This window comes from Capra hircus, chromosome 15, assembly GCF_001704415.2.
Source record: "Capra hircus breed San Clemente chromosome 15, ASM170441v1, whole genome shotgun sequence".
Classification (NCBI taxonomy): domain Eukaryota; kingdom Metazoa; phylum Chordata; class Mammalia; order Artiodactyla; family Bovidae; genus Capra; species Capra hircus.
The window spans coordinates 39528307-39554348 of NC_030822.1; the positions used below are offsets into that span (position 1 = coordinate 39528307).

General features: G+C 37.3%; 1 protein-coding gene across 2 annotated transcripts in view; it reads right to left on the reverse strand.

Annotated features, from left to right (window-relative positions):
• SBF2 (SET binding factor 2) overlaps positions 1 to 26042 on the reverse strand; it is a 495886-nt gene that overhangs the window by 41069 nt on the left and 428775 nt on the right. The window contains exons 23-30 of one of the 2 annotated variants that reach the window (XM_018059527.1): positions 25314 to 25441; positions 23592 to 23767; positions 20471 to 20616; positions 18076 to 18274; positions 11206 to 11402; positions 8765 to 8905; positions 7786 to 7881; positions 937 to 1121 (exon numbers count right to left, since the gene is read on the reverse strand). In XM_018059527.1, coding sequence (XP_017915016.1) covers positions 937 to 1121; positions 7786 to 7881; positions 8765 to 8905; positions 11206 to 11402; positions 18076 to 18274; positions 20471 to 20616; positions 23592 to 23767; positions 25314 to 25441 — 1268 coding nt within the window. The remainder of the gene's footprint in view (positions 1 to 936; positions 1122 to 7785; positions 7882 to 8764; positions 8906 to 11205; positions 11403 to 18075; positions 18275 to 20470; positions 20617 to 23591; positions 23768 to 25313; positions 25442 to 26042) is intronic. The other variant, XM_018059528.1, reaches the window with a different exon arrangement.

The window sequence follows — 26042 nt, forward strand, 5'->3', positions numbered from 1 at the left end:
AGGAGGATGAGTTGAGAGAGTAGGATCGACATATACACTACCATGTGAAAAACAGATAGCTAGCGGGAAGCTGTGTATAATGGGGAGATCAGCATGGTGCTCTATGACGACCTAGAGGGCTGGAGGGAGGCTCAAGAGGGAAAGAATATATACATACTTATATCTGATTCATGGTGTTGTACAGCAGAAACTAACTCAACATTGTAAAGCAATTACCCTCCAATTAAAAATATCCTATGATAAACCATAATGGAAAAGAATATTAAAAAAAGAATGTATATATGTGTGCTGAGCTTAGTGGCTCAGTCGTGTCCGACTCTTTATGACCCTGTGGACTGTAGCCCGCCAGGCTCCACTGTCCACAGGGCTTCTCCAGGCAAGACTACTGGAGTGGGTTGCCATGCCCTTCAGGGTATCCTCCCAACCTAGGGATCGAACTGGGTCTCCTGCATTGCAGGTGGATTCTTTACCATCTGAGCCACCAGGGAAGTCCCAAGCAATGATCCTCCAATTAAAAAAAAGTATCCTATGATAAACCATAATGGAAAAGAATATTAAAAAAAGAATGTATACAATATGAGTAACCAAATTACTTTGCTGTAAAATAGGAATTAACACTGTAATCAACTATACTTCAACAAAAGAAAAAAGAAAATGATTATGACTAAGCACTTTTTTCAAGGGTAATAAATATGCATATGTGTGTATGCATACGTATCTCCTTCTACATAAGTACAGGCAGACAAACATATGTAAACATATTCATGAGCTAATTTTTTTGAGATTGATTATTAACTCCAGGTTAAGAATCCAAGCTGCAAAAAAAAAAAAAAAAAGAAAAAGAAAAAAATTCTAGGAAAATTGGTTTATGAAATAAGTTTTAGAACCTGCCTTCCTGTATCCATGAAGTTTCTAAGTGAGAAAAAGAAATCTTACCCTTAGCTGTGACTTCTCACCAAATATATAAAGGGCTGCTTGACGTTTCAAGAGCTGGTTTTGCAGGTAAGTGCTGTTACTGAAGGAGGTCGAGTGATCCTTGCCTGCCAGCCGGGCGCCAACATCAATGAAGGATGTTGGAGAGCTGATCAGGCGAGTGCTAGAGCGAAGACTTGCCCAAACACCTTCACAAAAGTCAAAACAGTTGAGTGAGATAATCTGATGTGAGAATGCCACTGGATAGGGAAAAAGATGCAAGCTCTGCAGGTACGGTTTTAGAGGTAATAGCAAATTAATTCATCTAAGTAATCACATATCATGTTGGTCATCTGCATCATATAAGCATTATTCAACATAGCGTTTCCAAAAAGCATTTGGCTCAGAGGAACTTAAGAAATCACCCAAGTCAATTCTATTTTTGCATACTGATGTGAATTCAGTATTTATAAATACATACTGAGATCACAAATAGAGTGCACTGACTCTAGGAAAGAAAAAAATGTGGGCAGGAGGCAATAATGAAGCCTAGGGAAGAGAACACGGGAGTAAATTCCTCATGGCTTCAGGAAAGAAGGAAGGAACATTCTTCTGCTTTAGTCAGTTCAATAAGAAATCCATATTAAGAAGTAAATCAGAACTTTACTAAACCCACTAAAATTTGAGGCTGGATTTAGAATTAATATTTGTACATCATGCCAAAATGATATAATTTTAAGTCAGTAAAGATTATATTTTTATCTTTTCCCCCCCAGTATCCAGGAGAAACGGTGAAAAGTTATACATTTAGTAATGTACATTTCACTCTTAGGAGGCTTTATTTAAGAGGGACAGTCAGAAGCAGATGTCTTCTAAGGGAAAGACAAAGCTAAGCTACTAGGAATAATCTCTTAAGTTGACCTTAATTATATTAATTAGAAAAATCAAGCATTTTATATGCAAGTTAGACTATCAAATATTAAATATTTAAACACAAAGGCATATAATACATCTTGAATTTGACAGAGGTCCTTAGAAATGCCCATAGACTGTGGTGTCAGGCTGGTGATGGAGTCACAGGGGTACATAACACTGCTACTGCTTCCCTAAAGAGCTTTCTTTAGATTTGGAAAGGCTCTTTGAGAAGCTTTAATCTTTGACAAATATTAAATCAAGCCATGTTTCTAGGTGACCAGAAGTTACCATGATAATGTCATATCTGTTTCTCTCTTTATAAGCATCTATAGGGTCAGAAGACCAGTTCTCAAGAAAAGGTTTTGTAATTTCTGCTTAATATGGATGAATCTATTATAACCTATGAAGTTTCTTAGATACTATGGCAAGTGTTAATTTTTTTGTAAATGAAGTCACAGAGGAAATTCAGAATGTGGATGAGAATAAAGAATACAATTTGACAAACAAATGTGAAAAAAGTCACTTGTAACACATATACCTTCATATGAAGATGGTTAAAAACAGTGATACATCAGGACAAATAATACAGTACCTTGATTATGGACTCTTCCCTTAGCTGAAGATTTGGGATTGGACTGAGTAAAACATTTATCTCTGTACCCATGCACTGGTAGGTAAGATTAAAGAAGGAAGGAGGAATGAAATGTACATAGCAGCAGACATCAGAGCAAATTGCATAAGAGAAGAACAGGTTAATTTTAAAAATTAAATTAACAATAGGGAAAATGTAAATATAATAAAAGCAGAAGATTTGATTAACAAGTAAAAAGCTTATTTGATTAACAAATAAACAGTCACACAAAAAGATGAACTGTCTGTTAAATGAAATTTCAGCACTTGTTTATAAATATTATAAGCACAATGAAATGGACAGCACAGCAAAGAGTGCCACTAAAAAATTATACCAAATGGAATAAGCTTTTAGAGGTTGTCGTTTGGTGAGAAACAAATTTTTATAATAAAATTAAGGAATTTGGGGAGGGGGTGAATGTTAGGAATACATTGGTCCTGGTACTTAACGAGGCTAACTGATTTGCAAATACGATTTGCTATATGACACATTTATTCTTTGAGCAAGGGCATCATATCAGGAATGAAGCTCTACCAACCATTTGGAATAACAAAGGGCATGTATTTGCAGTAGAGCAGTAAGCATTGCCACACTATCTTCTTTTTTCTCTTTTCACTTGGAAATTCCATTTATTTTCCATAAGCCGATAGTTATGCACAGCAAAAATTTATGATCCTGTGACAATACCCAATGCCACAAAAAATATAGCTTGTGATGGCTGACATAATGACTTCTCCTAAAATCCCTACTTGCACCAAAATGATAGGTAGTATCAAAGATAATACTTTTGTAATTTGAGTAATTTTTTTTTTTTTCTGACAGAAAGTGCTTCGTGACTGTGGCAAACTTTACCTGGTAGTAACAAACATAGTGAGAAGTAAGTCACAGTCACATTCTTTCCTGAGCAAAAGAACTGTTCAAGTCACTTAAGGAAAAGGATGCTGTTCTTATTAAGGATTGAAAACATTAATGGCAGGATAATTAAGCTATCTATTTCAAAACTGCATAAATATGACATAATTTGATAAAAGAAAAATCATCAGACATGATTTTTCATTTCTGCCTCACTCCTTTGGAAACAGGAAACGAAGGGCACTGACGGTTTCAGTAGCCAAAAGAAGTCAGAAAGCTCAGGGCTGCAGAGGTGCTGGCTGATGGTACACAGAAAATGCTACTACAAGACAGAACAAAAAGCTTTTGAAATAGGCACAAGGCCTCCTGTGTGGGAGCCAACTAGTCTCCTTTCTGTCAAGGTTCTGAGCTTTCGTACTGAAATACAGATCAGTAAATGCTTGCTTATAGTGACGCCTGAGTGGTTGGTTCCCTGATCTTGAGATATTGTTCTCTAAATATATCATTTTCTTACGCTAGTCCGTCAGCCTAGAATGACCTCTCCCATTTCTTTACCTAACAAACTCCTTATTCCTTAAGATCCAGGAACAATGTAAACTCTGAAAACCATTCCTGACTGTCCCTAGAGTTGTAGAGAGCTCTATTTGAACTCTGATCCCATAGCACACTGATTATTTGCACATCTTATTCTACTTGATTGTGTGCTCCAAAGGGCAGAGACCTAATCACATTTAGTCTTTGTTGTTGCTGGCTGTGCCATGCGTCTTGTGGGATATTAGTTCCCCAATCAGGGATTGAACCTGGGCTTTCAGCAGTGAAAGCACAGAGTCCCAGCCACTGGACTGTCAGGGATTTCCCCACAAATAGTCTTATCTCCATGCTGAGAGCCTGAAATGTAGGTACTGCAAACATTTGTTGATTATTTTCTTTTTGAAAATTGATACATGTGAACTGATGTGGTTTTCTACTATATCCTGAACTCAGTTATTTGCCCTGAAAGAATAAAAAGGGTATTAAATTTTAAAATAATTAAGTACTTTCTCAAACAGAGCCTCATTAATGAAAAACTGCCAAGTATTTATCACTGAGCAGAAAATCAGCAATGAGAAAACAGCCTGACTGATATGGGGCCAACACAGGACTTAAACAACTGCAATTCCATCTGGCAATCATGTTACCCAAAGGTATGACACTACTTCATTGGTGGTGAGGTCTACTTATTTTCCTAAGTGATTCTCAGGTGTCAAATATGTGTCCTGAGCATGCTAACACCAACCTGGAGGTGTGTGTTTCCAAACTGCAGAGTCCTCCTTAGTGGTTTGTGAAATGATTTTAGAAGGTCAAACTGTATTTTTAAAGAAGTGAAACAGATTAGAACAGAAAAAAGCTATGTGCACTGCTTGTGGTATATGGGATGAATACTGTTTTGTGAAACTTTCACTAGAGTCTACATACATTTTGCATACATATACAAAGATATATGTATACATACAGTAAGAAACATATTTTATATCTGTAAGTCGTGATCAAAAAAATTTGAAAGTTATTGGTCTAGGCCTAAAGCACATTTCCTTTATCTGCCTGCCTTTTGCCAGTGAAGAGCAACCAGACTTATGGCAATTTACATTCAAATATAGACTTCCCTCCCATTTCAGTGGAGTATTAAGCAACGATAATGACAATAACTTCAATAATAATAATGGAACTGACATTCACTGAGCTCCTATTAATAATGAGCCAGTCACTAAGTTAAGTGCTTAACATATATTTCATTCTTTCCTTATAACCACTTGAAAGCTAAAATACTATTTATTATCTCCATTTTACAGATGAGGACACTGAAAATGAAGAGGTTTCCTAAGTTGCTTACTATCATACACGAAGTGGTAGGACTCCAGTTTGAGTCTGAATATAACTGAACCAAACTCTTAGTGTCTTGTTACCTAAGCAACCATGTGGCCCTGGATCTGTCCAGAAGGGTCTGGATAAAGAGGTTGCTTCAGGGAAGAAGTCATCTAGTTCATCCCACCCATGGGAATGCAGTGTTGTTCAGAGCGTGAGTTTCCTGAGCAATGGTATTCTCTCTACTCTGTTCAGAACAAAGCAAGGAAAGAAGGAAAAGAGATGCTAGGGTTGGATGTAGGGACAGTGTACTATATTTATCAAAGTAACCTTATGCCTAGCAAAATGCATGACATATAAGTTATATTCAGGGAATGTTGCACTGAAATGGACTGAACTAATCTTAGTCCCAGTTCTGCTCTTATTTGCTAAGTGATCTTGGCTAGGTCATGTCATCTCTCAAAGTCTCTTGAAACACCTGTCCTGAAGGTTATTTTAAGGATAAAATAACACTGCTGGGGAACTTAAAGGGCTATGGAAATGTAAAGGATGAAAAATTTAAAAATTTTCCTCCGTGTGGCTACTTCTCAAATACATCCAGCTATTTCATTTTTATATTTAAGAGGTGGATTTTCTCATGGCATTTTTCTACACAAGATAATTTATCCAAGTTGCAAATATCTGCATTTTGCTCATAGGGCACAAAACCTACTGTCATTTTAAATGAAAAGCAATGTTATCTATTCACATCTTCATCTTTTCTTAACTGGTTCTTGCAGTTAAGAAGCAAAAAGGTTGCTTCTCCCGTCTTAGGAAGTCTTCAACATGCATGTTCAATGCTAAGTGATCACCCTGACTGCAAAAGGGTGAAGGAGGGTAGGTAAGAGGCACAGTGGAGAGAGCATAAGAAGGAAAGCAGGAACTAAGATTCTATTACAATGAAAAGGGATGGAAAAACAGTGAAAATAGAATAGAAAAAAGGAGAAGGTTGGTAGGGAGATTTCAGGATAGGGGGCTCTTTCCACACAGGGTAAATGAGGAACTGCTGGTGAAGTGGTACCTAGCTCTCTGGAAAAATGAAGACTCTATACTTGAGGATGGGAACAAGGAAATGAACTAATGGCAAGGCATGCAAGTGTCTACATGTAGTTATGCCCTGGCCAGTCTGAATGTGAGTCTACCTGCCATGTTCCTGTTAACAGAAAATCTTCTGAGATTTCCCAAGCTTGCCCCAGTCCTTTCCTGCTGCTCTATATGAGGAGGGATGATGCTATCAGTGCTTTTGAACTGTGGTGTTGGAGAAGACTCTTGAGAGTTCCTTGGACTGCAAGGAAATCTGCATACAGATTTCTCAAGAGGCAGGTCAGGTGGTCTGGTATTGCCATCTCTTTCAGAATTTTCCACAGTTTATTGTGATCCACACAGTCAAAGGCTTTGGCATAGTCAATAAAGCAGAAATAGATGTTTTTCTGGAACTCTCTTGCTTTTGATGATCCACTGGATGTTGGCAATTTGATCTCTGGTTCCTCTGCCTTTTCGAAAACCAGCTTGAACATCTGGAATTTCACGGTTCACGTATTGCTGAAGCCATCCTAACCCCTAGCACCTCAGAAAATGTGACCTCATTTAGAAACAGGGTCACTGCAGACGTAATTAGTTAAGATGAGGTCACACTTCAGTGGGGTGGGCCCCTAATTCAGTGTGATTGGTGTCCTTATAAAAAGGGAAATTTGGAGACAGGTGCACAGGGATGTCATGTAAAGATGAAGGCAGAGATATGGCTGATGCTTCTACAAGCTAAGGGATGCCAAAGATTGCCAGCAAACCATCAGAAGCTAGGGGAAAGGCACAGAACAGATTATTCCTCATGGCCCTCGGAAGAAGCCAAACCTGATAACATCTTGACTCTGAACACGTAGCTTTCAGACAATAGTTGTTGAAGCCACACAGTGTGGCATTTTGTTAACAGTAGCCCAAGCAAACTAACACAGTTATGTTAAGGCCTGATTAGGAAGATAACTGAAGAAGGGTGAAAGCTCTTAGGAAACTCTGCAATCACAAAGTTTTGATGAAGAAGGAAAAAAAAGTATCTGAAGAATCAGTATGATTGCCAGGAGATGTGCATAGTAATCTTGGTTTTCAAAAGGGAAACAAGTGAATTTTGTAAAATAGAGTCTTTATGTCGATCCTGAACTATTGTCTCTTATTCCTCAACCTGGCACTTCCGAGAACAAGAGTAAAAATAACAGGCATTGGAGGCACAGCCTTCGAGTCTGGGCTCACATCGCCCTAGCTGTTTATGCTTTTGTGCTCAGCCTTTCTACCCTGCATACTTGAAGCATCCTGGAATGCTGCCAGGGCCGAGTCATCATTTAGACATGCTCCACGCTCCCCTCCCCATCCAGTGCTCCCAAACTCATCAGTATGTAAGATTTCAGCAATTATTATACCTCTTGTTCCATGAGGCTAAACTCATCTGTCACCATGCTAGTAATACATTTGATCATTCATTTAGAAAAGGGTGATTAAAAACAAATGTAATAATTAGTTGATTTAAAGTATCACTATCTAGAAAAAAATTTTCTGCTTTTAAGGTTGTATCAGGGCTCAGTTATAAAATCAGTCTTACTAACCTCCTCGAGCAAAGCTATTGGATGGGTTTACATCCAAATGTCCTGGCACTACCTGCTTAAGCACAGTGGACATTCTTGAAGTCCTCCTTTCAGTCCCTAAAGTCAGCCAAAAAGAAGAACAAAAACCATGTCGTTGGGGTTAACATTACTCAAATGACAAAAAGTTATCTTCATGTGTAGCATGTCTAATTGCTGCCAAACATTGTACTTTTTAAGTACCGAAAGCTTAACAGAGATAACAAGGCTCTGTTACTATTTCCTCAGAGATACACACATCTGTAAGATTATAGAGAGTTAGGTTTGGCAAGTGCAATCAGAGAATTGAATGATAAATGAAGCAAGGCATGCATGGTGTTACTTTACAAGAAAAGCCACTTTCTGCTTATGTTGAGCTAATTCAAATAGCTGATTAAGCCAAGGAGACCAGCTTCTCAAGTCACATGCTCCTGTGTCTAACACATTAGGGTTACCTCTACATGAACCCTTTGGGGTTCCATCACATGATAACTGAAACAGAATATTAGTACAAGTCTTAATGGCTTCATCCAAATCTAGTGAAAACAAACTGTACTGCAAATCATAAAAGGCCACAGAAATTTCAGGAATTTCAAACTTATACATGATGATTTTAATAAATATACATTCAGTAAACATGTTCAACTTACATATTCAACTCTAATACTGATATTTTAAACTGTGTAAAACAGATTTCAGGAAAAAAAAACTCACATGACTTTGTATTTCCTACCACCTCTCCTACTACTCTTTTTAAAAGGAAATAACTGAATCTCTAAATTTGGTTACTATTTACTAGAAATTTATAGTGGTACCCTGATAAAAGCTAAAGTTACAGCACCATAAGGTAAAATATTAAGGGGTCATGTTGACGGAACAATGCAAATAACTAAAGAGGCTAACCCTAGGAATGAATATGACCTTTCACAGCAGTCAAAAAGAAATGCATTATATCAAGTCTTACCTGGAGACAGAGCAAGTGCTGGCCTGACAGTAAGAGGGTTATTGCCACTGAGTTTCTGATGGACAGAAACTGCACTCAGTAATGCTTGCAAGTACTTTTCTTGTTCTATGCTACTGGAAGATTCTAAAGAGGAGGTAGGAGCTATAAAAGGAAAAGATATTAAGTAAAACCATCTCTATATTAATAAAACAGGCTCACTCTATTTACATATGCTTATTCCTTCTAGATATGGTCTTCGTTACCACACCCAAATATAGAAACCAGCCCCACTTAAAACTCCAAACTTAAACAGCTAATCCTCTGATGATAATGGTTTCACTACATCTACTTCCAGATTGCCTCATCATCCTCCCTGAAAGAGCCCAGGCCTGGAAAGCCAGCACACAGTTGTCCTCTCAAGCACAGGTATAGTTTTTCACTATCCAACCAGCTCAAAATAAAGATTCACAGAAGACAACATTTCCTTGATGACCCATGCTTCTGTTCGGGAGCAAAGGTGGAGTGGGTTCCCTCAGCATCCCAGAATGAGCAGAAGTGAGACTTCCCAATACCAGTAACTGTATTCCAATTCTGTCACACTGGCCTAACAGGGGACATAAACTTGTAGAGGGTTGTTGTGGGAAGAGTGGAGGAAGATGAGGACATAGGAGCAGCTACTGCTCAATCCCCTGGTCCTTCTAAAACAGGACTAAAAAGTATGCGCAGATGGAAACAACAGTGAGAGCAATTCTGGTTGGAGGGAGTCTGAGCCTGGCTTGCGTGGAATGAAACATAATCACTGAAAATGGCCCAGGTACTCTAAAGTGGTATTGGGAGGGGACTGACTAGAAGAACAACAGATAATAACAAATTGTCATGACTAGGAACATGACTAGGAAATAAATAATTAGCATTACTATCTTATATTTTATCAACTTTAAAGTGCCATCATATTTTATAAATTCTAAAATGCCATTAATTATAAGATGTACTACTATTTTATTTAATGAGAATTTTAAAACTGCCATTTAAGGCAAGACACAATTCTTTCTGATCACATGAACTGTAAGTCACATTCCCATTTCAAAGATATTTAAATGTGAGTAAATGTGTGAGTTCAAAAAGTGTGAAAAACAATAAATTTAGAGAAAAATCAGAAATGAGTGGAACGAGACAATTTCAAGTTTTCCAACTAAAAGCTCAGTGATATGCTCATAATAATGCTCCTGAGATGATTCATTCACTTTATGTAATCTACATATGCTATGTTCTATCATCCCCATTATGTGGCTTGAGAAGATTCCTTAGGACAAAAAAAGTTAAAAGCCAACTGCCTTCAGTATATATATATGTTGAGATTCCATGCCAAGTGGAATAACAATATAGCCCACCAGGCTCCTCTGTCCACGGGATTCTCCAGGCAAGAATATTGGAGTGGGTTGCCATTCCCTTCTCCAGGGGATCTTCATGACCCAGGGATCAAACCTCGGTCTCTTGCATTGCAGGCTGATTTTTCACTGTCTGAGTCATGAGGGAGGCCAGTAATATAGCACTGTGTGTATAATGTCCTCAAGTCAACTGAATGATCAAAGACATGCTGGCCAACTTTGAACTCTCAGGAAGGAATGGATGAGAATAAAGAAGACATATCAAAAAGCACATGGTTCTACCTACTGAACCACTGAACTTGAGTTTGCTCATTTCCAAAGAGGGAAGTCATTCCTAAATTGAATCTGGTATCTTAGTGGTCCTTGGTTAAATTTTTTGAGCATCTGTTTTAAGCTAGAGGTTATGAGAAAGGTTAGCAAAATATAGCTTCTGACTGACTTCAGACCTCAAACTCAGTGCTCAGAAGCGTCCTCAGAAAAAGGGCACCGCACTTAGTGTACGTTTCTTCTTACGTTGACCAGCCTCTAGCTTCCTAAAAACCTTTCCATTTGAGTGCTCCAACACCAGGATTTTGGTCATTAGGTTGCTGACTTATGTGTGTGTGTGTGTGTATGTGTGTGTGTGTGCGCGCGCGCGTGTGTGCGTGACATCTAGGAATGAGATAGGATATCTTATATCACATAGGACAGAATACCTATTTACTTCTGAAGCTATTAAATATATCTGAATACTTCCCCCACCCCAAAGAAAACAATCATTATTTTCTGTTTCCATTTGTGGATACTCTGGTTTGCTGAAATGAAAACAGCCTAGAACCAAAGACTTTACTACGTTAATCTCTATTACAATTCAAATATAGACAGACATATTCAGCAAGATGCCAAATCCAAGGTGAAGCCCCATGTTGTCAACTCTAGCTCTTAAACCGCACAGACTATACACAGCGCACTGGAAAGCTCACATGTGAGAGGCCGGATGGAAGGGCACAACTAGCATTCCTGGATTTTTCCTCCTTAATTTTTGGAATACCCGGAAGTGGAAGGATCAGAATAGTGCTGTAGAGAGTTGCTTACCTGCCTGAGGGGAGTTCTGAGACTTAAAAAGGCCAACCACTCCCTTTCCATGGAATCCTCCAGATCGGAGGAGCAGGGTACTGCTTCTTGAGTTTCTCCAACATACAACAGGCAGGCGATTGTGTCGATAGCAGCGGGCTACTCTTGGTAAACTACTGTCCTGTACAGCTTGAGGTACAACTAAAAGGCCAGGATAGCTTCAGGGATATGCAAAGGAGAAACAGGATCATTTGGGTGGGCGAGGCAGGGTTGGGGGAGGAGAAGAAAAAAGAAACGGGGAGAGAAAGAATACAAGAATATGAATTTCATAAGTTCACAGCAATTTTCTAAGACTCAGAAACATTGGTGGAGAGATAAGACATATATTTCAAACATGAAACAATTCAGTTCTTTAGGGGTTGAGAAGAAAAGGCCTAGATAGTGAAAACAACTAACTCATCTATTAACCTTTTTTTTTTTTTAAATAAGCCTTCTTCAGTGATACTGCAAGCTTTTGCTGAGTAACGTTAAGTATAAAAATTAAAAATGTCATACAGAACTATTAAAAAGGCCTCCATTAAACAAGATTTCCCTTGGCTTATATACAACTTGAATAAAGATTGCAAGATTAATGTATTAATGTCAACTTTATGAGAATGACAAATCAAACTGTCAACTCCTTGGATTACTGAAATGACAACAGAGGATAAAGTACACTAACATTCAGAATGCCAGAGATGGTGAAAGGATTAAAAATCAAACCAAATGATTTTTTGGTATGAAAACAATATGTTCAAATGTCAAATGAGTGTAAATATTTATTAACACTACATGTTGATAATTAAAAAAAAAGATTAGCTCATAAAGTTGCAGGATATGATGCTGGGAAAATTAAATACAGACAAGATAGATAAAAACTTATTTATCTTGTTTTTATAGATAAGTACAAGAAGACAGGCAGCTTTCAAATCAGTTCTTTAGTTTATTTAGAAATATTAAAGAGATTCCATGTTAATAACCTCCTAACTTCTAACCCCATGTCTTTTGTGTGTATGTGATTTTTTTTAGAATTGTGGTAAACTGTACCTAACATGAAACTTAACATGTTAACCGTTTTCAGTCCACAAATCAGTGACATAGTCACAATACTGTGCAACTAATCACTTCCAGAACTTTTAATCCCTTATCTTGTTATAAGTCAGTTCTGAGAACAGGGAGGGAAAACCCATATATGACCCAGGTTATATATGGTCATATAACCTTCAATGACTTTAGTAAATGCCAATTTTATTTCTCTTATTTACCCAGAGATTCCCTGGAAGCATTGTGAAAGCCTAGCACTTTTGTGCTTCAGGTTTATAGGCTGTCTTTTTCTAATACCACAAACTGATAAAGAGTCATAGTTGTAGACATAATCGTTCATGAAGATACTTGAAAAGCAGTTCCATTATTAGGGTCCTATGTTTCTTTTCTTTTTTAAATTGCAGTACAGTTGTTTTACAATGTTGTGTTAGTTTCAGATGTACAGCAAGGGCTTTCTCTTTCTAACTCCAGTTTAGTATCTGTTTATTGCCCCTGTTCTTGCCTGGAGAATCCCAGGGACAGGGGAGCCTGGTGGCCTGCTGTCTCTGGGGTCACACAGAGTCGGACATGACTGAAGTGACTTAGCAGCAGTTTGGTTCTAGGTACTATAGTGATTTTGTGTATTAGATAAGAGAGTAATGCTTAATACCTTTTGGTACTGTTTCAGTAACTGGGAAAGAACCAACACACTCCTCTACCCCATTCCCCCATCCCTTCCTTCCATGGCACTAGCACCACAGACCATGCTCTGCTACACACAGGATCTAAGACTTTCCTGGTCCCAGGCATGGGCCTGAGTGACGGCTGGATAGCCACTGGTGCTAGGGTAAAAAGCATAGAGCCTGAAGGCCAGCAGAGGCTACTCTCAGGACCAGTGTCATTTAGCATGAAAGATATATCCATTTATCCTGCCACCCACCCTATTCTACCACCACTACTTAGAGCTACCAGCCATGGGTACCAGAGGAAGCCTTGAGGTAGACTGGGCTTTAGGAGCTGCTGTGGAAACTTTTAGGGCTTCCCTCATAGCTCAGTTGGTAAAAGAATCCACCTTCAATGCAGGAGACCCTGGTTCGATTCCTGGGTCAGGAAGATCTGCTGGAGAAAGGGTAGGCTACCCACTCCAGTGTTCTTGGGTTTCCCTGTGGCTCAGCTGGTAAAGAATCTGCCTGCAATGCGGGAGACCTGGGTTTGATCCGTGGGTTGGGAAGATCCTCTGGAGAAGGGAAAGGCTACCCACTCCAGTATTCTGGCCTAGAGAATTTGATGGACTATAGTCGATGGGGTCGCAAAGAGTCGGACACAACTGAGCAACACTGACTCACTCTGGAAAGTGGAAACTTCTAATCAAAGAATAACACATATACAAATGGCTTGAAACATACATGAATTAACACAAACAGAAATTCGTATCATTAGCACCTAGGTCAGGAAATGGACCGTTCATTACCAGCACCCAAAAAGTCCCCCTGTGTCACCTCCCCATCAGTGTTTCTCCCTTTTCCTCCTCCAAAGATTATCATTAAACATCCTTGACTGCTAACGACATGGATGAGTTTTGCCTGTTTTTTGAATTTTACACAAAAGGAACAAATAGAATTTATTTTTTGTGTGTCTGGCATCTTTTTCTCAACAGTATGTTTATGAGACCCATCCATGCTATTGCATGCAACTGTGGTCTGTTCATTTTCGTTGCTGTAGAGCTGGGGTCCCTAACCTCTGGGCCATAGATCAGTACCTCGTCTCAGATCAGAGGTGGCATAAGATTAGAAATAAAGCACATAATAACCTAAACCCCCACACCCACCTCCACCTGCAGGTCCAAGAAACTGGTCCCTGTTGCCAAAAAGGTAGGGACTGTTGGTGTATATTATCCCACTATGTGACTATATTATTTATCTAACCCTTTTATTGTTAATTTTGAGTAGTGTCTAGCTTTTGACTATATAAGAAACCTGTTGCCATGAACATTCTTGTAGTTGTTTCTTGGGAGTACGTATGCTTTCCCAGATGGAGTAGACTTTCCAAGAAATATATAACAGATTGCGCACATGTTCAGTACATGTCTAGAAGTTTAGTAGATGCTGCCAGGGAGCTTTCTAAAGTTGTTTAACCAATTTACAGTTACACCAGCAATAAAGAGTTCTACTTGCTCAACATTTTTTACTAGCCATTTTTGCAGGTATAAAGTTGTCTCATTGGGACTTGAATTTGTATTTATCTGAAGACTAAAGATGAGCATTGTTGGAAGATGGAGGGAACTAAAAGTGCCTACCAAATTGAGAAGGCATCTTGAGATTAAAGCATGAGGCAGGCAGCTCCATAAGTAAATTTATATATTTATATAAATATAATAATAAAACGGATCAGTTCATTAGAGGGTAACTTACTCACAGGGTGGGATCTATCAGTGGATAATGATTAGGAAACATTTGCTACTATACTCTGAGCCCAGGACAATTTTATAGTCAACCTAGGGTATGGTGGTAGGTGCTTGGAAACAGGATGTGCATTCCCAAGTTAAGAATAATAGGTCACTAGTCTCAAGAGCCCTGGGAATACTTCAGGGAAGGTTTTCATCATTGTTTGGGAACTAACAGAGCATACAGACTACCTGGTCCTAATAAGCATTAAACAATATCTATTGACTACAAAGCTCTTGATGACAGAGAAGTGATTCACTGCATAGTACAGTGTTGGGCAGGGTCAGCGAAAAGACAGGAGAAACTGTTAGGGCCCAAGATGGCATCAGTTATGCCAAGAGTCACATAAGCATCTTAGGATATCCTCACAAAAGAGGATATCCTCTGCTTTTGGTTATTGCCTTTTTACTCCCCTAATGATGTTTTCTGATATATAAAACTTCTTAACTTATTAATCTTTTACTTTATGGATAGCATTTTTCCTGTCTTAAGAAATATCTTCTAGAAGCTTTATTTAAAAATTTAACCTTCTTCATGTAGATCATGTAGCTCTACAGATCAGTGGGAATTGATTTTTGCCTGTGCAGTGTAAGGTAGAGGTCAAAATTAATTTTTTCCTTGTATGGATATCTAGCACCATATACTGAAAAATATCTGTTTTCTACTATTTTAAAATGCTATCTTTATCTTAAGCCAAGTGTTCTCATATGTTGAGATTTTTCTATATTCCCTATTTTGTTCCAGTGATCTATTTGTTTATTCCTGTGAACATTCCATACTGCCTTAATTACTGTTACTTTATATAAAGTCTTTTTTTATATAAAGTCTTGATATCCTGTAATATTATTCTATAAGACGATCCTGCTACTTCTGGCCTTTTGCATTTTAATGTAACTCTTAGAATCATCTTTTCAATTTCTATGAACATTTTGCTGGGATTTTGATTGGGATTGTATTGACTCTATAGGTCAATGTGTGGAGAAATCAGTTTTAGAGTGCTGAATATTCTAGTCCAAGCACATTAAATATTTACTTATTTGTGATCCTTAATACTGTTTTGAACTAAGTAGAGATTTTATACATCTTGTATTAGATTTAGTCCCAAGTGTTTAATAATGTTTTTTAGTGCTACTTTAAATAGTACTAATAGCATCAAAATAACATCATTTAAATTTTCATCTTTTAATTATTTGTTTTTGGTGTATATATATGACTAATTTTTTATAATAACATTGCAAATTTGCTTATTAATATAACAAGTTTATCAGTTGAGTCCCTCAGATTTTCTATCTGTATAATCGGATCATCTGTGAAAAGCAGCTTTATTTCTTTCCTTTCAATCTCTCTTTTATTATTTATTCTTCTAATTTTTTTGTACCTCCTAAGACCTCTAGTACAACACTGACAAGAAATGGTGATAGCAGGCATTTTTGTCCTGATTTCAGAGTAAAAGTTGCTAATACTTTACCATTAAGTAATTTTTGCTGCAGGATATATTTTTTAGACACTTAGGAAATTAAGAAGCTCTCCCTGTATTTCCAATATGCTTAAAGTTTTTTGTAAAAACTCATATATTATACTTTATAAAATGCTTTTCTGTATACAATGAACTTACAATAGTCTGTAATTCTTTTAATGTGGTGAACTATGTGATTAATTTTCAATTGTTAAGCCAGTTTAGCATTCTTGTAATAAACTACACTTGGTCATAATGAATTCTGAATGAAATGAACCTTTTGTCATTATGAGCCATCTTTTTTTATTGCTAGTAGAATTTTACTTTAATATATATTTTAATATTTATATATTGACAATAGTCTATTTTTAAAAGGTGGTTTTGCATGCTGTATTCTTTCTGTTCACTTTCAACCTTTTGGAAGTTTTGTATATTAGATATAGCCCTTAAAAGCAGCATAAAGCTTAACAAATTCTGATTATCTTTTTCTTTTAATTGGAACATTTATCAATATTATAAGTAACATAATTACTGATATATCTGAATTTAAATTTACCATCTTGCTATTTGCTTTCTACTTGTCCCATCTGCTGCATGATTCCTTTTCTCTCTTTCTTGCCTTCTTTTGGATTATTTATTATTCCATTTCCTTCTAACAGCTTAAAGGTTTATGCTATTTAATATCACCATAATTTCCTTATAATAGTCATTAGAATAAATGGTCTATTAAGATTTTATTTTGTTTCTGACAGAGTGAAATGATAAATAACATCTGTTTTCTCACTGTCAGATAAAATTTTGATAACCAGCTTCTCAAATAGCAGGACATCACACCTTATGCCTTTGCTTACACTTAAAATTTAGTTAGAAGGACAGAGTATCAAGAAAATTACTGCATACTCAACAAAGTCACAGCCTTTCGGTACTTAATGTGAAATTTTTCTTTATCTCAAATGTCAATCTAGATTCCCAATTCATTTCTTAAGTTTCACATTTGTATTTGTACACTTAAACTGTCATTTAAAATGAGATATCTACAGTTCTTCAAGAGCAGCAGGGCTGAAACTAATAGTAACATTAAGACAACTTTCTAAAATATGTACAAGACTTCCAAGTTACAAAGTACTTTCACAGTGTTATTGTATTTAATCAAACCAGAAATTTATACATGCAAAGAAAAGAACTTACCTGAAAATGATCAAACTTGTGGAGGGTAAAAATATAGTTTTAAAAGATATAAAGCAGGAAATAGGGCTTAACAGATACATATATAAAAGAGCAGTAGACACAATAGAAAAAAGAACATGTATTCATTTAAATTCTTTAAGTTATATCTCTTGAAAAAATTCTAATTAGACAACATAAGGAAACCTAACCTACAATTGGATTAGCAAATTATGGCCTGTGGGCCCAAACCGGCCTTGCCCATTTCTTTACGTACAGGCTATGGCTGCTTCAGTGGCAGAGTTGAATAGCTGCAAAAAGAGAACATATGCTGTGTAAAGATGAAAGTATGTACTATCTGGCCCTTTAAGGAAAAAAGTTTGCAGTCCCTTGACCTACAGTATATTTTCATCTCTCCTCTGCCTGGGCAAATTCTATTCCTACTTCAAGCTATCTCAGGCATGCTAGAAGAGGGGCAAACGGGAAGAGAAAGACAAATATGGGAAATTCATAAAGTGGACAAAACCTATTAGATCCACTTTCTAGTCTAACACAGGCACTGTTCAGTGATACAACTATACTTCGGAGAATGTCAGTGAGACGCTTGCACATGCGGCACAGGAAATGCCCCTTAAAATACACTACCCCTGGACACCCTGCTCCTACTTTCCAGCATCTCTTTCTCTTGGCTATGGATGCAAATAGCCCATTCAAGACTCAAATGGAAGAAAGGAAGCTCTCTTTTAGAGAGACTAACAGACTTACCTCCGGCAGAGTGAATACATCCTGTTGGAGGCAGTGATTCGAAAGTACTCTGGTTTAGAGCGAGAAGAGCTGCCACTTATGGTTCCCAAACCTAAACGCTGATAGTCTCTGAAACAAGCTTTTTCTACTAGCTGTTCCATTGTAGATTTCTCCGAGGCCTTCAGAGTGGTACTCGTGGGGAGCTCACTATCATCTGAAACTTGATGGCAGAAACAGGTTTTGAAGAAATGAGATAGCTCAAAGTAGAGGATTAAAAACTTCTTTCTAAAGAGGATCTTTAACCAAGAGAGGTTTATATTAGGGTTAGAGGTGCTATGTATGCCAAAAATTGAATCACGGAACTTCTATGAGGCATCATTATGCTCAAACATAAACTGTAATAGTCAGGAAATAAAATATTAGGAGCCCAACTAACTCAAAACGTCAGGGATAGTAACTTAAAATTTCTAAAAACAATATAATTTTGAATATATTACCCATATTTTTCTTTGTTAGTCAGGCTTGATTTTTAATGTCCACCTGGAGTGATTTCTATTTAGGACTCTGTAAACACTTATACTTTGTGAGAGACTAACCTATTAGTAAAACTCACCTCTAATATAATCATTACACAAACTCATCAGGTTTCAGTTAACTTTAAAGAGCATAAACTTTCATTAGAAATTTTTAATTAAGCAGAAGTTCACTACTGGGAAAGGATCTTTCTTAGATATGAAGAAGTTCTATTTTATCAGAGGATGTGGTGTACATGGGAAACTCCCTTAATTTTGCAATCACACGTTACAGAAGCCTTTAAAATTTTAGATGTTGGAAGAGTTTACCCAATAACCAAGTATTTTAGGGAGGATTAAAAACAACAACATTCCTAATTGGTACTGCATGTTCTAACTTAAAAAAAAAAAAGTCCATGTTAAAAACTGTCCTAATTTACTTTCCTACTTATTTTTACAATGAGAGAATTAAAATTAACCTTTCAAAGTTTTTGAAAATGTACTCAAAGTTCTAATGTCAAAGGGAAAGATATAGCTCTCTTCAATTAAAAGAAAAAAAAACAACCCCAGCATATTTCTATAAATATAAGCCTTTGTGCTTTAGTTTGTGAACTTCACAATGCAAATGCATCATTAAGTATCAGTTTTATTTGTTTTGGCCTCTTCAGAAGAGCAAAGAGTATTACATAATTTGGTCTTTTGGTGGAATAATTATCATAGAAGAAGTTTTTGTTCTGTGAAATCATAAAAGCTTTATATTAGAAGAGTCAATAGTGATGGGTAGCAGTAATTTTTGTATGGCTTTCCATGTGACTGTGAGAAGCCCGGGTTCCAATAAATGATCTTTTCACTGCCCCCAGAGGCAAGCCTGTAGATACACATACCGAAATGGAGACCTTTGGCCAAAGATCTATCTAAAGATATTTCTTTCTTTAAAATGTTCTCCTGTTGTTATTAGTGGCAGTAAAAGTAGTAGCTGTATAATCACTGGTGATCCAGTCTAAGAGTCTAAGAAGAAAAAGGATGGAATGGCATCCTCTCTCTTAGATCAGATTCTCTCTAGTGTTAATTCCATAAGCATACTTGACATTGGGTTAAGGAATAGAAAAATTTTGCTACTGGTTTCCTGATTATCTCAGTTTCCCAGGTTCTGCTCTTTTAAATATTTAGCAGGCATTTTTTTCTTATCATCTAAGAATGCCTTCATCTTTGATTCCCCATATAGGTTAGGAGTATCCACAATGTTCTCATGAAAACCCCAAATATTCAACTTTGAATAATTTATGTCCTTATTTTCTTATTCTTATTCCATAACAATAAAGTACAGGGGACTACTTTATACCTAAATTTCCAATGCAGTGGTATTTCTTTCTTTCTCCCTTTATTGAGACCCACATAACAGTGGCCAATTAGCTCTATGGATTTAGTGGAGGAGGAGTGTGTGTGTGCTATGTTGCTTCAGTCGTGTCTGACTCTTTGCGACCCCATGGACTGTAGCCCGCCAGGCCCCTCTGTCCATGGTGATTCTCCAGGCAAGAACGGGAGTGGGTTGCCAGGCCCTCCTCCAGGGGATTTTCCCAACTCAGGGAGTGAACCCGCATCTCTTCATCCCCTGCATTGGCAGGCAGGTTCTTTACCATTAGCGCTTTCTGGGAAGCCCAGGGAAGGAATACAACTTAACCGAATCTTATCTGAACAATGGAATACTGGGAAAACAACAAAAAAATTTTTTTTCCAGTTCTGAGAAGCTGGTAAGTACCTCCCATCTTATGAGGTCTAGGTTTTTAAGAGTTAGGTTTTTAAAAGTCAGGTTTAAGTGCAACTATGTCTTTATCTCTCGTTCTTACTCATATAAGAAGAAAGAACAAAGTTCATTCATGAAGGAAAAATGAGTTCTCACATACCAGATATGTCGTCTTCTTCGTTCCATCCAGGTCGGTTCACTCTCTCTTCCACAATTGTCCCTGTCCTCCTCTTCAATAAATACTGCCGCCCAATTGTCATTTTGCCTGCCCTTTTAGCACCTTTCACAATTGTTTTCGAGAAAGTGCTACGAGTTATAAAACCAAAGAGAATGTTAATTTAATATGAAAATGCCACTTACATTTTTTGATACCCATGTTGCTCAACTTGTTTTTTCTCTACCGCCACACCCACTAGTATTGTCCAGACCTTCATTAAGCCTCTTGTTCTTCAGGTCACTTTTTATATGGCAGAAGGCTAATTTACTATAAAACATTGTTATCATCAGGGCACTGTGTTAGGCAAAAAGTGCAAGAACCTAGAGTGGGACACAGACTATCTATCATCCCCAATCTAAACTCCTCAGTTTGGCTTTTTGTCAAGCATGCCCCCAACCCACTCTGTTTATCCATGCCACTGTCTCCACCAGTTCCCAGAGACCATGCTTGCAGAAGTCCTCCTGCATGGAGAGCCAGCCTACCTCCTTCTCTACTGACTTAGAATCTCTACTAACTCATAGGCTTTTTTTAAGATCATCACAAATGTAGCTGGCAGCACCTCCACTTATTTCTTAAATGCTTTAAATGTGTAAGTGTAGTGTCCTGCCTTCTGACACTAGAAACCTTCTGAGATACGGAAAAGAGTAATTAACATAATTCCCTTTTCTGACAGGAGAAAAGATAAGAAATCAGAAATCTGAGTATCCTTTTGAGAATCAGCTTTAATTACAGAGAAACTAGGATTTAAGATATTTGGATCTAAAAGTACTTTATTTAAATAGTTTACTTTTTATTGCTGATAGAAATTCTGGGTGTAGATATTTATAATCCAAAGAATTAAACAAAGGTCCCATTTCCTAAATAATCATATTGAGGTGAAGGTTTCAAGTAAGAAAGTTTTTGATTTATTTGTCCACATACAACAGCAGAACTTTCCCTATGTTTTCTTGTTGTTCAATGAAAAGTGATAAGGATTCTTTTACAGTCAAATAGTTTTATCAGACCTCATCTTTAGTGATCTGAAATGTAAATTTGAGGGTTATGGACCTCAAATTAAAATGCTCTTTTATGTAATTGTTAGAATTCACAGAATATAGATATTTCCTAAATTAAGCCTATTGTGAATCATTTTAGATGTAACTTAAACTCAAGGGGATTTTTGAATGTTTTCCCAGCTAGAGCTGTATCTTTTGTTTTATATATGCAAGATAATACTAAGAGATTTTAAGGTTTAAAATTGATATGTCTCTGTTGTAGCTTGATAGAATAAGCTTGATTTTACAGATATATAACCACCCTCACCCCAACAGTTTCTAAACATAAAACACCATACAAAGCTTTGTTTCTTTCATAGAGAGCTAAAATATGAAAATCATAGGCTCCTCTGTGACCCCACAGTGCTAAGATGCAATGCCTGGCTCACCATTTAAATGTTTAAAATGTTGTTCCTGCTTCTTCAGCATCTCACACCTGCATATGCATGGTCTCCTTTGCTTACCAGGTAACAATGGTACGAGCAGCTAGCCATGCAGTTTAGAAATGACATACTGCCTGCAACCTCAAATGGCCCATAATCTCCACCCGGCCCCACTTTCAGGCAAAAGGAAGGCCTCTTCTCCAAAGTGCGCAGAGTAACCCTAATATGTAATTGGTACTAGCAGATGCCCAAATTCCAGGTGATTAATGGTGAATGGACTGCAATATTAACCCTTATATTTTACCACTAACTGAAGAACATTTTAAAGCAATTGTTATTTTGTAATCATTCAAACGTAAATGTTTCAACGTAAATTCTTAAACATTTTCATTATAAAATAAGGGTTCCTACTAAAGAAATGTGACAAAAGTAAATGCAATGACTGATCCTGGATTGGATCCTCTACCAGACAGAAAAAAAGCTGCAAAGGATCATAAGCAAAATTCAAATGTGAAATCTGGGCCAGATGAAAGTTTTATATCAATTAAATTTCCTGGTTGGATTACTGTCTGTGGTTATATAAAATAATGTCTTTGTTCTTAGAAATATATATTGACATATTAAAGAATAAAGGAGCATTATGTATGTAACTCAAATGTTTAAAAATATATATGAGAGATAAAATGATAAAGAGAATGGAATAAAGCATAAGCAATTGGTGAATCTAGGTAAAGGGTATACAGGACTCCTTTGTACTATGTTGTAACCTTTATATAAATTTGATATTAAATAAAAAGTCCATCAGCAGACAAATGGATAAGAAAGCTGTGGTACATATACACAATGGAATATTACTCAGCCATTAAAAAGAATACATTTGAATCAGTTCTAATGAGGTGGATTAAACTGGAGCCTATTATACAGAGTGAAGTAAGTCAGAAAGAAAAACACCAATACAGTATACTAATACATATATATGGAATTTAGAAAGATAGTAGTGATAACCCTATATGCAAGACAGCAAAAGAGACACAGAAGTATAGAACAGTCTTTTGGACTCTGGGGGAGAAGGCAAGGGTGGGATGATTTGAGAGAACAACATTGAAATACATATATTATCATATGTGAAACAGATCGCCAGTCCAGGTTTGATGCATGAGACAGGGTGCTCAGGGCTGGTGCACTGGGATGACCCAGTGTAGGAAGGTGGGAGGGAGGTTTAGGATGGGGAACATGCGTACACCCATGGCTGATTCATGTCAATGTATAGCAAAACCACTAAAATACTGTAAAGTAATTAGCCTCCAAAAAAAAAAAAAAAAAGCTACAGAAAGGAAAAAAAGAATGTTCTCACCTCTCAATCAGAACAAAACTGTTTACTTGACCTGGATATTGATGTAAACTGAAGGGATTGCTCAAAGGTAGAAAGTGAGCAACAGAGGAAAAAAGGAAAATAGAACTTCACATTCTAAAAATACATCATAAGCAATGAACATGACTGTTCCATATGTCATTGCTGCTTTCCATAACTCCTGAGCTTCGTTCAGCGGGTGTGACAGGATGGCAAACATACTGACTTAGGAGATAGGTCACGTTCCCTGGCAATCAACTTTGGGAGAACTGCAATGAAGAAACCTGTCTCCTCACCGAAAGGAAGTGCTCTTTTCCTTCTGCTTGGGTAAGATGATTTGTGGGGTAGTTTGTCCAGCAGCAAAAGCAAAGGTGGTAAACATGGACTGAGGATAACGAAACTTCATCAGCTGTTTCCTAAAGATCTCTACTACTTCCGGACTCACTTCTTCATCAAATGCTACTTTAATCAACTAGAGACAAAATAAATTAAATGCATCAGAAACATAAAGCATTTCCAGAGAGCTTCCCCCTCAATGACTGAAATAACAAAAAAATAACAATGCTAAATGACAAGAGGTTAGAGGTTGAAGGGACTTTGGATATCATGCAATACAATTTAAAATTTTTTAAAATAAAAAAGGGCTCAATAAATTGAGGGCTCAGAAAGGTTTACTTGTTAAAGATGGTTGGTTGATAAGGAAAATAATGTATCTTGAAGTTGGGTTTCTTTAAGACTATCTTTTCTCAACTTCTTTTCCTTTTTGGCTGCGCTGTGCAGCTTGTAGGATATTAGTTCCTTGACCAGGGTTGAACCTGGGCCCTCAGCAATGAAAGCGTGGAGTCCTAACCACTGGACTGCCAGGGAATCCAGGACTGTCTTTTTTATGATGCGATAGGGAAATTAACTTATAGTGGTTGGAGTAGGAATTGTGTCCTTCTTGTTTATCAACCACTGGTGGTCCTAGATAGGGGATTTTGCCTAAGGAAGTGTCTTCCTATCCAGATATACTTATAAATCTAGAAAGAAAAAGTTAAGTTTGACTAGAATCCTACTTGGTAGACCCATGTGTTTGATAGAGCCTTTAGACAGCATCTCTTGGCATCTGTTTCTAGAGGAAATGCCTGTGGCTCTTCTATGGAAGAGGCAGAGCTCTGAGACCACAGCATTCTAGTTTAGAGTCCTTTGGCAGTTGGAATAATGAAGAAATCCCTAAGAGATCAGTACTTTCATGAGGCCAGAGTAGGTCTGGACCTACAGATCAGAAGGCTTACATTTCACACAACCAGAATATGGAAGTATTAGGGGGAGCTTCTTGACTGGAAGGAACAAGGCAAGAATTGGAACCCCTGGAAATCTGAGAAGTCAGAAACAAGGCACAAGAGTGGGAAGAGCAAAATGTGCTCTCGAGAATTTTTTTTTTTTTAAAGCAAAACTAAGAAAAGATCACTCTTTTGAGTGTCTGGTTAGTATCAGTAATTCCCACAAGTTCTGAAATGTTCAGCGCTCCCCGGAAAAATCTTTGCTTCATCAGGGTTTACTTATAATCAACAGTACTTTAGCCTTAGCTGTAATTCTCTGTAATTCTCAGAGATCTGCCTCTTCCATAGAAGAGCCACAAGCATTTCCTCCAAAAAACAGATGCCAGGAGATGCTATCTAAAGGCTCTATCAAACACAAATTGAAGTATTACATGGCAGAGAATAAGAGTCAACAGTGTGAGTCTGAATTTCTGAGATCACTCAATATCGACAGATAATCCATTGTTAGTCTGAGCTGACTCAAGGGCTCAGGAAACAGAGGATGAAATAAATCCAATGCTGTTCACGAGCTAACTCAGTCAAAGATTACCCTCACAGAACCTCTGATCCTCCTTCTCTAACTCCTGACCATATATGATCAAAAGAAAGTGGCTATCATTTGTAGATGACATCATTTGTAGAAATGACAAATGTCTACAAATGACAACATTTGTAGAAAAATTTTAACAGCACAATGGCGGCTCCCTTTCTTAATACCTGAAAAGACGCCGATGTGATCTGCAGTCCTTCTTGCATGTTCTGCTGTAGTTGATTCTGCATTGTGATCTTCTTCTCCTTGGTGATGGAGGCAATGGGGAAACTTCGTACAACTGTCTGCTCACCAACTATAGGAAAACAGGGCACAGACTAAGCAACAGCGCTTTACAGCTCATTTCTAGAGTCTCTGCTGCTCATTTTACCAGCCTCTGCTGGAGAAATGTGTCTGGCGAGGACAATGTCCAGGAAAGAGGCAATACCAAGTGCCATGATTCTAGAATTGCATTCATTAATCGTGTTGCACGGCAATTCATTCCTGACATACATTTCTTTCCTGGAGTGCAGGAATGGTCCCAAACTGCCAACCTTCATTCTAGTTTCCCAACCTATTGTGTGTCACACAAGATCATCTGGTTTAAGGCATCTTACAGGAAGGGTAGGTATTAAACAGAAGAAAAGAAGTATCTTCCAATGTTGAAAACACATTTATTATATTTAATATAAGAATAAAGCAAAAGAGAAAAGACTGTTAAGATAAGACAGTTAAAATCTGTTTCTGAATAAAGGCACTATACTATGCGTATATGCCTTCAGAAGATATACTGGGGTTAGGCCCAAGATTCTTAAACTGAACTGAAAGTCACTCAGTCATGTCCGACTCTTTGTGAACCCATGAACTATACAATAGAATGGGAAAGATTAGAGATCTCTTCAAGAAAATTAGAGAGA